The sequence below is a fragment of the Nuphar pumila genome, chromosome 13 (genome assembly GCF_984573655.1).
Source record: "Nuphar pumila chromosome 13, dmNupPumi1.hap1.1, whole genome shotgun sequence".
Taxonomy (NCBI): domain Eukaryota; kingdom Viridiplantae; phylum Streptophyta; class Magnoliopsida; order Nymphaeales; family Nymphaeaceae; genus Nuphar; species Nuphar pumila.
Window position 1 is genome coordinate 3,056,155 of NC_143261.1, and position 16,973 is coordinate 3,073,127.

Sequence of the window (16,973 nt, forward strand, 5' to 3'; positions counted from 1 at the left end):
CCTTCATGCTTCTTCTATACTTTTCACATGCATGGTCTATCTTTCTATATGCTTTTCTCACATTTCTTTTCATGTTTTTCATGTATTTTCTTTTATACTTTCACTCACTTCTCATGTACTTTCTTTAAATTGGTAACCTCATTGTTAGATTTTAACAAAAATTTAACTATTATTAAAAATCATGAAATATAAGAATGATCAATTTTATTTTAGCTTTTATTTGTTTCTTGTTCGATTCTTATTCAGTTGCCTCATTGCTTCATTTTTTATTCATATTTCTCCTTTAAATTAATACTTTGCTTTTCGCTTCCTATAAATTTTAAAATGCCTTGCTTTTCGTTTATGCTTCCCGTATTGTTTTTCGCTTTTGCTTCTTAGTTTGACAACCTTGGTGCACCCAAACAGCCCCTTAAGGAGAGTTTGAATTCCTCATATTGAAATCCGTTGGTGAGATATCCAAGTAACACTGATCATGTTGGATTCGAGATCTAACCCATTGACAACATTAGTGCCATACACATGGTGACAAATATGGACTTTTCTTTCTTTCTTTCTTTTGAAAAAAAGATGCCCTTCAAATGGTAAATACCAATGAAAATTTAATTAGGAAAATATGGCCTTAAATTTTCTTGTGAAAAAGTGTTATTAACGTCATATTATTTTTAAACGACATAATTGCAGGTATTTTTTGCTTGTATATGTGTTGTAACAATTTTTTTATTTACTAAAAACCATGCTTTGTATCCAATCAATCTAATGATAAAAACTGATACATTGATTTTCTATCAATCTAAAAACACATCTATATATAGTGCAAATTCCCCGTGTTTGTCCTTCTATTTGTATAATTCAAACAATAAATAATAAGAGAAATGCTATGTGACTTGTTTGTCACTTTTTGCACTTGGTGAAAGTATTTGCTACCGTCGTGGGTAAGGAACTCCCTAGTTGAATTTAAAGAAAGTTGATCTGATCCCTTTGAAGTGTTATGGTCAAAATAGTAAGAATCAACACTTAGGTCACATATTTTCAATGTAAAAATATGACTTTTTTTTTATGGTTGATAATTTTGTACATTATAGGCAGTTGATTTTTTAACCTCAAAAGATCCAACATACATTTCATAAAGCCATGGTTAAAACGTGTAGATCACATTTAGGGGGTCAGATGTGCAAAAACATAAAGAAAAAATTTAAAAAAAAAGCTACAAGTTTTAACTAGGGCCATGTTTGCGTGCCACAGAAAATTGGGGGTTTCCATGGAAGCACACTCAATGGGAGCTCCTCCTTTTCAGCAGAAACAAAGTCCGCCTGGGAGGAGGGGGAGGGGGTCGGACTTCCTTTCCATGGAAAGATGCTCCGCGCATTAGTCTGGGCAGAGCCCCTTTGTGCGGCAGGCAAACGTGCCCTAGAGGGTTTCTTACCCACGAGGGTAGCAAATTGGGCAGTCATCTATGCCCTGACTGACTTTCATGGTAGTTTTGCCATATAAAGTTCATTCAAAATATGTGATCTAAGGGTTGATTCTTACTATTTTGACCATGCTGAACACATCTGTGGGATCAAAGGATCAGATCTTGTTAAAACAACCTTCTCCTACAAATTGGCGGTTTTCATGAAAGTGCATGGTGCCCCATGCATTTCCGCATTTTCGCGATGGAAGAGCCCTGTGTTTTGATGGGAGCCCCCCCTTTTCAGTGGAGCCGGAGTGCGACAGGGTGGGAGAGGGGGTCAGACTTCCTTTCCATGGAGAGATGCTCCGCGCATTAGACTGCGCGGAGCCCCTTTGTGTGGCAGGCAAACTTGCCTTAGAGGGTTCCTTACCCACGAGGGTAGCAAATTGGGCAGTGATCTATGCCCTGTCTGACTTTCATGCTAGTTTTGGTATATATAGTAAGGCAGACTTGGCACTTGTCTAATGTTTGCCAACTACCAACCGTGTCACGCATGTGTGCCTACTTGGTCCATTGATCATGCATGGGCATGGTTTTGCATTTGCAAAAAGTCCATATTCATGAGTATCTTAGATCTTAGGTGATCTAAAATCCCAAGATCTATCTAATGCAATGTTTTAAACAGGGAATAGAGAGTTGAAAGGGAGGAATAGCAAGCATGAATCTCATATTCATGTATTTCTTGACCAACTTCCATCCTCCCTTACCTCAGGCTATAAATACGTCTCCTTTTTTTCTATGATTTCCTGTGTTCACAAAATTTAGAGATCAGGTGTGAGTTTTGCGCTAAATCAAATCCTCAAATCTAAGGTCCCAAGTATTAAAATGCCCCTGTGGTCATCAGAATATCATGAATTGAGTATTCTGGATGTGTATCATCGGTTTTTCATTCCCACCCTAGCTCTTCACCGTAGTTCTTTTTGTTAGATAGAGAAAGCTGGGGTTAGTCAGACCCCTACCAGTTATACAACCATATACCATTGGGATTCTAACTTGCAAGGTCCCAACACCAATACAAGGTGATGTGCACTAACTGCTCCTACCCGACAAGCGGAACCCCAACCCATTGGTAGCTCCAGAGTTGGAATGGCAGTGGATCAGGACGGGGTGGGGGACAAGGTTTCTACCCCCGCCTCGTCTCAAAATCCTGCCCTCCATCCCCCGCCTCCATCTTTGCATGGGTCTTGATTTTAACCTCCATCACTGCACGCCTCCATTCCCGTTTCATGTCTTTCATCCACAGTCTAAACAGGGCTAAGCGGGGCGGGGCCCTGTTTCCCCTCGGTCCACTGCCATCCCTAAAAAGGACCAGGGATGTGGTAAGGTGGGGCAAAGCGGGGATTGGAGACAGGGACGAGGCAGGGAGGGAAAAAGCATAAGTCCATCCCTGCACGAATTTTGATTTTAACCTCCATCCCGGTTTCATGTCTTCCATCCCCTGTCCAAACAGGATAAGGTGGGGGGAGGGGGGGCATTTTCCCCCTGTCCACTGCCATCCCTACTCTAGAGAAATAAGTGGATGCAAGAACCGATGAGTGAAGTGAGAAGCATGTATTAAAAAAATGCTTGGATACGTGAAGTGTAAAGTGTTTGGTAAGCATAGGAAGAAGCCAGTAGAAATTGACAACAGAAATTGGCTAGAAAATTATATAAAATTTTAGTTAAAATCTGTTATTTAAAATTATTTTTATGGAGTGATTGGTTCCTCCGAACTGTAGGAGGGGGCGTGTACAATCTCAAATTTTCATTTTTATAAAACATTTTTTAGAATCTAACCTTATAGATGTGATCTAGTTTAGTAGTATAATTGGGCTATTGAATCATTCAATTATTATGACAGGTGAGCAGCTCCATATTTTTTTTATGAATTTTAGATATCATAAAATCATATTTTTTCATAAAAAAAACTGATCCAACTGTCGATTACTGGCAAATGGATTGTGCTGAACACATCTGTGGAATCTGATTTATCAAACATGACTTTTTGAAACATTGAAAACCAGTATTGTCCACACTTGATGATGAAGGGTTAGGAGGAACCAATTCCTGTTTCCATAAAACTCATTACGTAGGTAGATTTTAGTGTAAAAACATGATTTTTGGAAAACTGCAATTTCTTTGTACCAAATTAGTATCCCAAGTGAAGCCAAGCTTGTTTACCAGTGGGGATTATAAAGGGTTCTACCGATAATAACTGGGCCAAGCTCCAACCGAACAAGGATCGGATTGGCTTTTCGTGGGGCCTGGGTCTTGGTCAGGCCCGATGCCCACACCTGGTCCTGACCTTTTGACAACACTTCTAAGCATCCTCAGTCAATTTGGTCATAGGCTTGAACTTAATAGGCACTGGTATGATGTAAAGTGAAACGTTCATCTTGGGTCTTATTCAGAATTCGGGTCAGATCCGGTTCTGGTATGAAATTTCACAAACCATACCGGCATACCTAGTTCCATATACTAATTGGACCCTTTGGATCTGACTCGGTATCTAATTGAACCTTGACACCCCTGCATTGGAGAGGGTGGTGTATGTTCGCCCCCGATGATTCACTGAATCTCACGTCTGTGTTCGGGGCTTTGAATGAGCACCACGTATATAAGCACATGGGGCTCGTATTCCCGTGTATGTTGACATAACTTTGCATCGGACTCTGGTGTTGTTGCAAAGACTTAAGTACCCTTTCTTGCTATTCTTCTCATAAAGTGATGGTTTGAGAAAATGACAAAAATGCCATTCATTCAAAAAAGAAAAAACAAACAGTTCAAAAAAAGGACAAACATGTCCTCCATCCAGAAAGTCGAGGATGATGTTGACTCTTCAAAGTCTTTTTCTTTTTCTGTTCAAAAAAAGGACAAACATGTCTTCTTCTTCTTTCTCCGTAAAACACTGTAAAACTCTCTCTCTCTCTAGAGAAAAAATCAAGGGAAACAAAGAGTTCTTCCTGGAGAAGGCTATGAACATCAACCCTCTCACTCTCTCTACTTCTGTGCACATCCAACAGACGATCCTACATTGCTCCATCGTCATCTTCTTCTTCTTCCTTCTTCGTAAAACACTGTAAAACCCTCTCTCTCTCTAGAGAAGAAATCAAGGGAGGTAAAGGGTTCCTCCTAGAGAAGGCCATGAACACCAACCCTCTCACTCTCTCTCCCTTCTCTCTCTACTTATGTGCCTGATTTAGAGTTTTTGCCCTTACAGGAGGGGGGTCCGGGGGTTCATCCCAGCGTGGGTAGCATCATTCAACTAAATGAGTTGTAGATCCTGATTCAGAGTTTTTACCCTTATAGGAGAGGGGTCTGGGGGCTCCTCCCAACGTGGGTAGCATCATTCAACTTGAAGAGTTGTGGAGTTTGATTCAAAGTTTTTACCCATTCATATTTTAAGGCATTAGATCTCATGTTTGAACATCCACGCATGTGCAGTTTGCTTTTATCATGTTCAGTTGCTTTTTAGATTATACTTTGAATTCTTGTGCATTTTAGATCTATCGATTTGTATGTAACCAGAGCTCATTTTAATCTAAAATTTTTACTGAAACTTCATGCATATGTCTTCATGCTCTCCACCAAAAATCAGAGCATTCTGAGTTTGTTTGTCCCACTTTAAAAATCGAGATTCAAAACCTGTTATTTTGCACCGTCAGGATTTTAGCAGAATCAGGACCAACTTGAGGAAGTGATTTCTCCCTAACCAGAGATGATCTTTCCGATCCGTAAAAAGGGTTGTTTTCTAAATTGAATCTAGTTTGTTCATACCAAATTTCAGCGATTTATATGGTGTTTTCATACCGGTTTCGGGTCAAAAACCATAACCCTGTCACCCTGTGTCATTTTAACGGCTCAGATTTTGATCCATTTTGTTTGAATTTTATTTTCCTAATGGAAGATCATTTTTCAATTCTGTAAAACGGGTTATCTTCGTTTATGTGTCTAGTTCATCTCTGTAAATTTTCAGAATTTTTCATGGTCAATTATTATTTTATTTTGATTAAATACCAGAACCTTGTATCCAGATTTTATAAATGTTCTGATTTTGGCCCCCATATCATGACTGTTGTAGCACTTCTTCAACAAATCGTTATTTGATTGGCAATATTCTTCAGCAAATTATTGTTATGATTTTTTTGAGTCTCTACTATGATTTGTAGTATTTTTGGGTCTCCAACGAGCCTCACAATGATTTATAGTGTTGTTCGATCTTTTAACTATATGATTTATAGTGCTTTGGGGTCTCTAACGAGACCCACAGCGATTTGTACTGTTTTTCGGTCTTTTAACTATGATTTATAGTGTTTTCGGGTCTCTAACGAGATCCACAGCGATTTATAGTGTTGTTGGACTTCGCTATAGCGATTTGTAGTGTTTCTCGCTAAACACTACAAATCGCTCTCCGAACCAAGACCAACTTGTCAGGGTCATATCTCCCTAACCAGAGATCGGATTTCAAATCCGTAAAAAATGGTGTCTTCGTTATGAAGTCTAGTTTATTACTGTAAATTTTCAGCGATTTCTATGGTCATTTTATACCCCATTTGGATCTAAAACCAGACCCCTATCAGTCTGCCTTATTTGAGTGACATAGGTTTTTATTTCATTTTGTAAGAGTCATATCTCCCCAACGGAAGATCATTTTTCAAATCCGTAAAAAAGGTTTTCTTTCTCTATGTGTCTAGTTTATATCTGGAAAGTTTTATAACTTTTTATGCTCATTTGATATTTCAAACCTGTTAAAAACCGAGACATGTTATAAAATGTTATAAAACTTAAAAAGTTTGAAACTTCCTCTATGTGTCTAGATTTTTAACAGGTTTGAAATATCAAATGAGCATAAAAAGTTATAAAACTTTCCAGATATAAATTAGACACATAGAGAAAGAAAACCCTTTTTACGGATTTGAAAAATGATCTTCCGTTGGGGAGATATGACTCTTACAAAATGAAATAAAAACCTATGTCACTCAAATAAGACAGACTGATAGGGGTCTGGTTTTAGATCCAAATGGGGTTTTAAATTACTATAGAAATCTCTGAAAATTTACAATAATAAACTAGACTTCATAACGAAGACACCACTTTTTACGGATTTGAAATCCGATCTCTAGTTAGGGAGATATGACCCTGACAAGTTGGTCTTGATTCAGATAGCGATTTGTATCACAAATCGCTGTAGTGTTTAACGAGAGACACTACAAATCGCTATAGCGAGGTCCAACAATACTATAAATCGCTGTGGGTCTCGTTAGAGACCCGAAACACTATAAATCATAGTTAAAAGACCGAAAAACACTACAAATCATTGTGAAGCTCGTTGGAGACCCCAAAGCACTATAAATCATAGTTAAAAGATTGAACAACACTATAAATCATTGTGAGGCTCGTTGGAGACCAAAAAATAGTACAAATCATAGTAGAGACTCATTAGAGACTCAAAAAAATCATAACAATAATTTGCTGAAGAATATTGTCAATCAAATAACGATTTGTTGAAGAAGTGCTACAACAGTCATGATATGTGGGCCAAAATCAGAACATTTATAAAATCTGGATACAAGGTTCTCGTATTTAATCAAAATAAAATAGTAATTGACCATGAAAAATTCTGAAAATTTGCAGGGATGAACTAGACACATAAACGAAGATAACCCATTTTACAGAATTGAAAAATGATCTTCCATTAGGAAAATAAAATTCAAACAAAATGGATCAAAATTTGAGCCATTAAAATGACACAGGGTGAAAGGGTTATGGTTTTTGACCCAAAACTGGTACGAAAATACCATAAAAATCGCTGAAATTTGGTATGAACAAACTAGATTCAATTTAAAAAACAACCCTTTTTACGGATCGTAAAGATCATCTCTGGTTAGGGAGAAATCACTTCCGCAAGTTGGTCCTGATTCTGCTAAAATCCTGACGGTGCAAAATAACAGGTTTTGAATCTCGATTTTTAAAGTGGGTCAAACAAACTCAGAATGATCTGATTTTTTGTGGAGAGCATGAAGACATATGCATGAAGTTGCAGTAAAAAATTCAAGTTAAAATGAGCTCTGGTTACATACAAATTGATAGATCTAAAATGCATAAGAATTCAAAGTATAATCTAGAAAGCAACTGAACATGATGAAAGCAAACTGCACATGCGTGGATGTTCAAAAATGAGATTTAATGCCTTAAAATATGAATGAATAAAAATTTTGAATCAGACTCCACAACTCTTCAAGTTGAATGATGCTACCCACGCTGGGAGGAGCCCCCAAACCCCCCTCCTGTAATGGCAAAAACTCTAAATCAGGTTCCACAACTCATCAAGTTGAACGGTGCTACAGTTAGTGTGCAGATCGGTCGGTGTTTGATGGAGAAATGTTGGATCGTTTGTTGGATGTGCACAGAAGTAGAGAGAGAAGGGAGAGAGAGTGAGATGAGGTTTTACCCCTCTCTTGTAAGGGTAAAAACTCTGAATCAGGATCTACAACTCATTTAGTTGAATGATGATACCCACGCTGGGAGGAGCCCCCAAACCCTCCTCTTGTAAGGGTAAAAACTCTGAATCAGGCTTCACAAGAGTCAATGTATAGGTCAGTCGGTGCTTGATGGAGCAATGTATGATCTTCTAATGGATGTGCACAGAAGCAGAAATAGAAGGGAGAGAGAGAGTGAGAGGGTTGATGTTCATGGCCTCCTCCAAGGGAGATTTCTTTCTCGGATAATCCTGCAGTGCAGAGACTGGGTCTTAAATAATCATCTTCGGGGCACTTAAGTTTTTACAACCACTCCTTTTCAAGAACCGTCATTTGTTTTGCACCAATGGAGGAGAGGGTACTTAAGTCTTTGCAATCTTATCAAACTCCAACGCTAATTAATGCTGACAAACATGGGGATACGAGACGCACATGCTTACATACGTGGTGCTCTTTGGGACCCCCGATCATGAGATGTAGCTAACTGCCCTGTTCGGGGGGGGGGGGGGGGGGGACATATAACCTGCTTTCCCTGCATTGTGGGTCTTGCATAAAAATTGTTGTTCACACATTAGTTCTCCTATTTTCAGTTCTCATATTATAGTCTCAGTCATACATTACATCTACAAAACCAAATGAGCTGAGCTGAACACCTTCTGTTCGTGTTTGACTTTTTTTATGCTAAATGATTAGCCTTGACTAGCTGAACGGGTTTGATAGTGGGTGTACCCGGACTCGTCTAAATAAAAAAAATTCAAGTTCAGGTTTTGCTGGGTTATGAAAAAGAAATCTCAAATCTAGGTTCATATAATTTCAGAAGTTTACTTTTCTAGAAATATTTTATACATATAAAACAATTGAGCTAGGGATGGCAGTGGACCGGGGGAGAACAGGGCTCCGCATCCCGTTTGGACCAGGGATGAAAGACATGAAATGGGAATGGAGGCGGGGATGAAGGTTAAAATCTATCCCCGTGCAGGGATGGAGGTGGGGATGGACTTACGATTTTCCCCACCCCGCCCCATCCTCATCCCAATCCCCGCCTAACCCCATCCCGCCCCATCCCCAATCCTTTAAGGGATGAGTATAGACTAAGGGAAAACGGGGCCCCGCCTCACCCCCATTTGGACCGGGGATGAAGGACATAAAATGGGGACGGAGGCAGGGGTGGAGGTTAAAATCCATCCCCGTGCGGGGATGGAGGCAGGGATGAAGGTTCGGATTTTGAAACGGTTGAGGGTGGAGACCTTGTCCCCCGCCCCACCCTGATCCACTGCCATTCCTAAGTAGAGCTGAGTTAGCTAGCCTAAAAAAAACTGGGCCAAAATCATAACCCAAACCAGCATATTGCTCGGGTTGACCCAATATCATTTGGATTGACGCTTTTTTATACCGATAATAATTTGAGTTCAGGTCGAGCGGGTTATCTGAAACAAACCCCTCCGGTTGACAGCCCTACTTTCACCAGCCTGTTCGTTCTTCACATGTTTCAGGCGAGACGAACCAAGCCAAGCTAGAGCAAGTGGGTCTGTTTATCAGCTCTACTTAGGAGTCAAGGCTTCTAAGTAGTTATTGGACCACAGGGAATCGCCACGTTTGGACTTTGCCAAGGGGTTGACGCCCATGGGATTTGAACGTAAGCTTAGGAGTAACAAAAAAAAAAGGGCTTCTAATGACTGATAAGGATCACATAGCTGGATTCAAACGGTTCCAGTCCCAGACAGCTAAATAATGGGAATTCGGATCAGAATCGAATCTGAAATGCCAAAAAATCCAAAACCTTCATCTTGGATCCGACCCATTTGCATCCGGCTACATTGGTCGACGAAAAAACAAGAAAAAATTTGAATAGTTGGACGAACTCCGAAGTCCGAAGCCATCCACCAGATCTTCAACTATTCCATGGCTTCCTTCTTCTCTCAGAGTCAGTACCACACCCAACTCTTAAAACCCTAAACCCCTTCAAACAAAACTTCAAAGAGAAATCAGAACACTCGAATGAAAGAGGAAGAGTAAAACCCATCAGCCCAGCAAAGACATGACCGGTGATGGCTGAAATCCAGATCTTGTCCACACTCCCAAACGCGATCCGAGATGAATGGCAGCACCCGCCCTCGCTCGCCGCCTCCTCCACCGTCTGAACCCCAACATCCTCTCTCTTCAAATCCATCCTCTCTATCCAAAACCCAACATCCTCAGATTCTCTTCTTCTCTCTCTAACCGTCTCTCTCTCTACCACCCATCTCTCCTCCCCCTCCAGTCATGCCGAACCATGAGGGAATTCAAGCAAATTCACGGTCACTTCATCGTCTCAGGCCTCGCCAGTGACCCTTTCTCACTCAGCCGGTTGATCAAGTTCTGTGCCTCGCCGCATTTCGACAGCCTTGACTACGCTCTTTTGATTTTCCGGCATGCCGAGTCGCTGGATACGTTCACCTACAACACCTTGATCAAGGCGCTCTCTTTGAGCTCCGACCCGCATCGGGCTGTGGTCTTCTACTACCAGATGTTGGTCGCTGGTGCGCTTCCGAATAGCTATACGTTCCCGTTGTTGGCAAACGCTTGCAGCCGCGCTGGTGCTGTTGGAGATGGGGAGAGGATCTATGGGCAGGCGGTAAAGAACGGGGTTGATTCGGTTTTGTTTGTTCAGAATTCTTTCATTCATATGTACGGATGTTTGGGCCTCCTGGATTGTGCCCGCCAAGTGTTCGATGAAATGTCTCAAAGAGATTGCGTTTCTTGGAACGCTATGGTTGACGGGTATGTGAAAACCGGAAATATAGGTGTTGCACGTAAAGTGTTTGATCAAATGCCTGAACGAAATGTGGTATCTTGGAACACTATAATTGGTGGGTATCTGAGAGCTGGGAATCCTGGGCATGCATTGAAACTGTTTAGACAGATGCAATTGATTGGCATGAAGGCCACAGCTACAACGATTGTGAACGTGCTCACAGGGTGTGGGAGGTCAGCTAGGATATTAGAAGGCCGATCGGTGCATGGATACATAGTGAAGAGTTGTATTGAGATTAGTTTGATAGTGGGTACAGGTTTGATGGATATGTATGGTAGATGCAGGCGTGTTGACCTAGCCTCTATGTTGTTCCGCAAAATGCCTGAGCGAAATGTCGTCTCTTGGAACGTGATGATCATGTCACACGCTATGCATGGACGTGGAGATAATGCACTTGAATTGTTTGAGGAGATGCGGATGAGTGGTGGAACAGTGGTACCTGATGAAGTCACGTTTGTTGGTGTCTTGTGTGCGTGTGCACGCTTGGGGGCAGCACATGATGGACAGCAGTATTTTAATATGATGAGTCAGGAATACGGTATTACTCCATCATTTGCACATTACTGGTGCTTGGCAAATCTTTATGGAGGAATCGGTCTTGTTCAAGAGGCTGTGGAGATAATCAAAAGCATGCCCATGGAGTCTGAATCATTTGTATGGGGTGGATTGTTAAGTTACTGTCGGTTCCGTGGAGATGTGGATTTGGGAGAGAAGATTGCAAAAGAATTGATAGAGTTGGAGCCTTATAATTCAGCACGATACACATTATTACTGAATGTGTATGCGGTAGCAGGTCGTTGGGAGGATGTTTTGAAAGTGAAGGAGACAATGAGAGTACGGGGTGTAAAAGATTTGCCTGGTTGTTGTTTAGTTGATTTAAATAGTATTGTTCATGAATTTGTTGCTGGGGACAAGACAAGACCAGAGATGCAGGAGATATATTTGATGATGGATGAAGTCTCTAAGCGATTGAATTCAGTACCATGTGATGGTCAAGCTAAAATGGAAATTTAAGCATGTAGCAGTTGCATTTATCAAAATTCAAACATGAGGCATTTGGTTGTTTCCTTTCGAAGTTTCCAGCCCAAATTCTCATTGCTTGGAAATCACCTTGTTTACAGGACAATGTCCATGCCCCCATAATTTTGGGGAAGTTGAGAAGTTAATATTTTTTTTCAGGTTAATAAATTGCCACTGAAAATTTTCTGAAACATGAAATTTGTTGTTATCTATTCTTAGAAGCATTTATTTGTGCAAATTGTAAAAGTCTGCAGGATTTATTTGTGAAATGTGTTATTGACTCGCTGCTATATGTTTGACACGATGCTTCATTGCTTGCTTATGTGCTGCATGATTCCAATATCACTATTTTGTGATGCTTTGTGTGCATTTACAATCTTGCTGTGCTCATGTTATATAGTTCCATCTGCATCTTAACGAACTTTAGACTGTTGCGATTAAGCGTTTGGTTCTAGTCTTTTTTAACATATTGCAAGTCTTAACTGTGTTTCTTCATTTTACTCCAAGACTTTAGACTGTTGCAAATTAAGCATTTGGTTCTAGCCTTTTTGAACTTACTTCAAGCCTTAACCGTGTTTCTTCATTTTACACCAGGTTGATATCTGGAGACAGCAAATTTGCTGCAGCTCCACCCAGTTCCTCTGATCTGACACACTTGCTGACTCTGTTCCTCCTTGATATGAATTATGAACCATGATGGCTGCTATAAATTGCTTCCAAGTTTGGTAAATGCTGCACGTGTTCCTTCTTCAATACAGTTCTTTTTATTTTTTTTCCAGATGAGATCAATACAGTTATACAAACAAAGTATCAACTACCATGACAATCAAGTGATGTTGACTTGGGCAAGCTACTATTGGTATAAAAATATATTCTATGATAGTTAGAGGCTACCTGAATTGTCATCGTGATCCTTCATTTAGATTTTAGTTTCAAACCTTTAATGCAACTTGCAAGTGTTCGTGTCAGTTTCATCTTTCACTCTACCACAAAATAAACATGGACCTCAATGCACCTGTGCTGCACAGTAACTACATACACAAACCTGCCCTGTGACCTCCCACTGCTCAGCAGCTCTAAATGTGGATGGGTGTGGATCAAGGCAAGTCTTGATTGTTCTGTTAATTTCTTTACTTCCTGCTGGTTAGTGACAAAATCTCACCTTGTAAATCCAAGCCCATAAATTTAGAAAATCATGGGGTTGATAGTTTGATGGATTTCTATGTTTCAAGCATGGGAGCTGACTTTTTTTTTATCTTTTTCGAAAATCAGGAAACAGAGCTAACTGAACTGAAACTATTTCTGAGGTGAAGCAAGTTACTGATGCTGCCTGTTCCATGCGGAATGCAGACGCATCAGGTATGCACTGCTTCCCCAATTCGCAGCACATAGACAAGGCGTATGACATGATCTATATGCTCACTGGTAACTGAATGTGCTGCCAAGTTTCTTGCTCAACAGAAATGTCTTCATAGAAAACGAGTATAACTATTTTTAAATCTATATGCTTTCACTGGTAACCGAATGTGCTACAAAATTTCTGGCTCAGCAGAAGTGTCTTCATAGAAAACAAACACTAGATTGGTCGCTGACATCTTGCTGATTTTGCATGTAGGACCCACCTATTGGACTGCCTGTATTGATGCAGATAAAAGTGCACGCATATAGTACTTCGTACGCAAAGAAATGCTGCAAAATGGAGTGGTTAGAACTGGTTTGATAGGGAGTGAAACAGTGGGCTTGAACCTGTATGCTCCATTTGTGAGTCGTCAAACCCTCTAAGCATTTAACTTGGCATCCCTTTAGCCAGGTCCTTTGTTATTAAATATTTTTAGAAAGAGTTGTGGGCAATGAGCTATATGTGACAAATATGCTGATATTCGAACACCAGTATAATCCTAAAATTATTGTGATATTCTTAAAATAGCTTATTCATTTTGAATGTACATTGATAGTAACCCAATAGAGACCAGTTTTAGAATTTTTTTAGTTTTATGTTTTATTGTATATCTTTGTATTTTATATTTGACAATATTTTTTCAAGAGATTTTCGAGAAAACAAAATGCTTTAATTTAGGAAAATGACAGTATTGTATGAAAAAATAATGCATTTCCCAAAAAACCCAATAATTTTAAAAAATCTGCCTGATGTCCAAAACCACAACTTTTGGTTTGTAAAAGGACATTTTCACTATTTGCACATGTGAATCTCATTTGATATATGAACTTTTCTCTCAAATATCCAAATATGTGAATTTTCTCTCGTATTTGTTAATTTTCTCCAACACATTTGCAAATGTCCTCCTGCCTGCTTCTACGTTTGCGAATGTCCTGACCTTTGTGCGCCAATGTCCTCCTGCCTATGCCCCTTATGTGATTTTTAGTAAAAGGAATTTGTTGGAAAAAAATGACACCTCAAAGGTGCGATGAGCCTTTAGCGACACTTCAAAAGCGCTGTTAAAGCCTTTAGCGATGCTTCAAAAGTGTATATTTGGGTGAAGATCACAAAATACAGTACAACATTCACATATTTTGGGAGAAAAATCGCATATTTGTGAGGACATTCACTTATTCTTATATTTTGAGAGGAAATCCACAAATGCGTGGGAGACAATAGGAGAAAATTCACATATTTGGATATTTGAGAACAAAGTTTGCATCGAAAGTGAGGTCCTTTTATAGCCGAAAATTTGTGGTTATGGACATTATGGGGATTTTAAAAATTTGTAAGGTTTTCGAAAAACATCATTTTTATTGTACAATACAGTCATTTTCAGTTCAACTTATCCCAAGAATTTCCTTTGCAGATATAATACTAATGCTTCAAGAATTGTGACATTGCTTCCTACCAAACCGTGACATGCTAGCAAGCTTTTGGAATCCATTCAAGTCAATAGTAAGACATGCGATCCTTGTTTTTTCACTTTTGTATTAGGCGGATACCATCTTTCTTGAATCCTACGTTTGGATAATGTTGAAGAATATGATAGGTGGAATCTGGAAAAAATGCAAGTCCTAACACAAGGAGATGAGTGAAGGCAGACAGGCATAGATATAAGTTTAAGAAAAACTATCGGCCTCGCATTTCCCTTTTTAATTTTCTCAAGTTATTCACAATAAATTTTAGATTTTTTCTTTTCTTTTCGATTTTTGATTTTGTTCTCACCTTCTTAAAAGCGTTTGAATTTTTCAATATCTTTAGCATTTTATGAGTTTAGCCTTTTTTAGCTTTAATTTGAAATCATGGTTCAGACCTCGGGCCTAGAATTGATCCAGGGATCTCTTAACTGATCCCTTATGTGCCAGACAATCATATAACAACATTCCATGGAACCCGGCAGACCGCACTTGAAACGCTGTCATGTGATTGGCTGGGGTGCGTAAGGGATCAGATAAGAGATGCCTGAGTCCGGAGGTCCTTGCACCAGTCCTCTCTAGGGGTGTCAATCAGTCGGACCCAGCTAAAATGGGTGGGTCCAAACTCAGATCCGGATATGTGATGTGGGTATCTGATTGGATATTTTGTAAGAAAAAACATACCTGGATCTGATAAGGGTTACATAAACCAGGCCCGGTCCATACCCAGTAAAATAACATTTTTTTAGTTTTTTTTATTAAAAAATTGCCTATTTTAATCAGAACTCAGGTCGGATCTGTGTTGGTATAAAATTTCTTAAAACCGTGCCTGACCTATTTAATAATCGGACCTCATGAGTCCGACCCAAATAGTTAATCAGACTCCCATCTTTGTAACCAAACCCTGACCCTATAGGATCCATTACGGTCGGGATCAGGCCATACCCGATCCATTATACTCCTAGTCCTCTCAGAATGGTTCGGACCCTCAAATCATTAATCTTATCTATCACAAGTAAAATCTAGAAGGACCCAACAAACGGAAATCCTCAAAATGATTAGTTTTTAGGTTTTCTTGTTATATTTTCCGGCAAAAATAATTAGAGAAAACCACGTTCCCTTTTATGCATCTTCTTGCTTTTCGTTATTGAGGTTGTTAATCAAAATTTAATTTTGTTTTAATTTTTATTTTCCTCAAAATATAGCTAATCATTTATCTTTATTTTTAAAAAATCATAAAAACAGAGTAAACACATTTGAAGATAAATTTGCGTCGATTCAATCTCCCCCCCCCCTCCTTTATCAAATCATTTTTAAAAAAGATCTATTATGTAAATCAATTTTAACAGCATTGGTCAGGATTGTTTTATCTTTACTTTGGTTATTTGTTCAGCGAGGAAGGCGTGCTCTACATGAGTAGGCATCATAGTGACAAATATCGCGAGATTTATGAAAAACTCTCGATAATATCTCGAGAAATTACCTGAACGTTTAAAAAGGCAATTTCTAACAAGATTTTCAAAATATCGCAAGATTTATAAAACAACATAAAAACCATGATTTAAACGTGATATTCATGTTTTAAATGGCTATTTATCATGAAAAAACCGTGCATTTTTTTGTAAATCATTTTTATTAATATTTATTATAAAAATATTTTTTATGTTTTTAAATTTATTTTTTATTGTCAAGATTTTGTCATTTTTAACGATTGTCACTATGGTAGGCATACTCCCATAATGAACCACATTAATATTTTGCTTAACAAGGATGGGATTGAAGCTCAAAATCAAGGAGTCAATGCATAATGCAACTAACTTGTCCTATCAAGGACCAAGTCATCCATGAAGTACTAAAGTCACAAAGTCAGCATTTTATTTAAAGGCAAAAAAAGGATATCTCTCCGCCGATAAAAACACTAAATATCGTCAAAAGTCATTATTAACTTTTTCCTTTATAAGAATTCATTTCTTATTTTTAATTAATTTATTGCTAATATTTTGTTGATGAAAATATGAGAAAAGCAAAAAATATTCAAAGGGATTAGCAAATAAAAGTGACTATACTTCCCGGAGTACTGGATCACGGAAGAAGTGATTGTAGGAGTGAAGCGAAGTAGCAGGGCCAAACGTTAAAAACGGCATCATGCTGATTTAAGAATGTCACGTGATTAAATCTTGACCTTTTTTATGCAAACAAACGGCAATGCCATAACGATATTTTCAAAATGTCGCCGATGTTTGCCCATAGCGACAAACGTTAAAAACGGCAAAATCTCATTTTTTAAAAACTCATGAGAAATTGAAATTTTTTCATAAATCTCGCATTTTTTTCAGCAAAATCTCGGCAATAAAAAAACAAATTAAAAATTTATAAGAAAATATTAAGAAAA

The 16,973-nt window shown here is 38.9% G+C and overlaps 1 protein-coding gene and 1 long non-coding RNA gene across 2 annotated transcripts; both read left to right on the forward strand.

The window, feature by feature from the left end:
• The first annotated feature begins 10,183 nt into the window (after positions 1-10,183).
• Positions 10,184-11,719, forward strand: LOC149817520 (pentatricopeptide repeat-containing protein At3g51320-like). The gene has a single exon (XM_089985436.1). The coding sequence runs from the start codon at positions 10,184-10,186 to the stop codon at positions 11,717-11,719; it is 1,536 nt and encodes a 511-aa protein (XP_089841562.1).
• Positions 11,720-12,325: 606 nt separating this feature from the next.
• On the forward strand, positions 12,326-13,562 carry LOC149817521 (uncharacterized). The gene is made up of 3 exons (XR_016427412.1): positions 12,326-12,450; positions 12,998-13,084; positions 13,341-13,562. It is a non-coding gene; the product is annotated as an uncharacterized LOC149817521 (long non-coding RNA).
• Positions 13,563-16,973: the final 3,411 nt, after the last annotated feature.

Excerpts from the sequence above, each read along its gene's own strand:
- LOC149817520 (XM_089985436.1), top strand. The coding sequence starts at position 10,184 with ATGAGGGAATTCAAGCAAATTCACGGTCACTTCATCGTCTCAGGCCTC.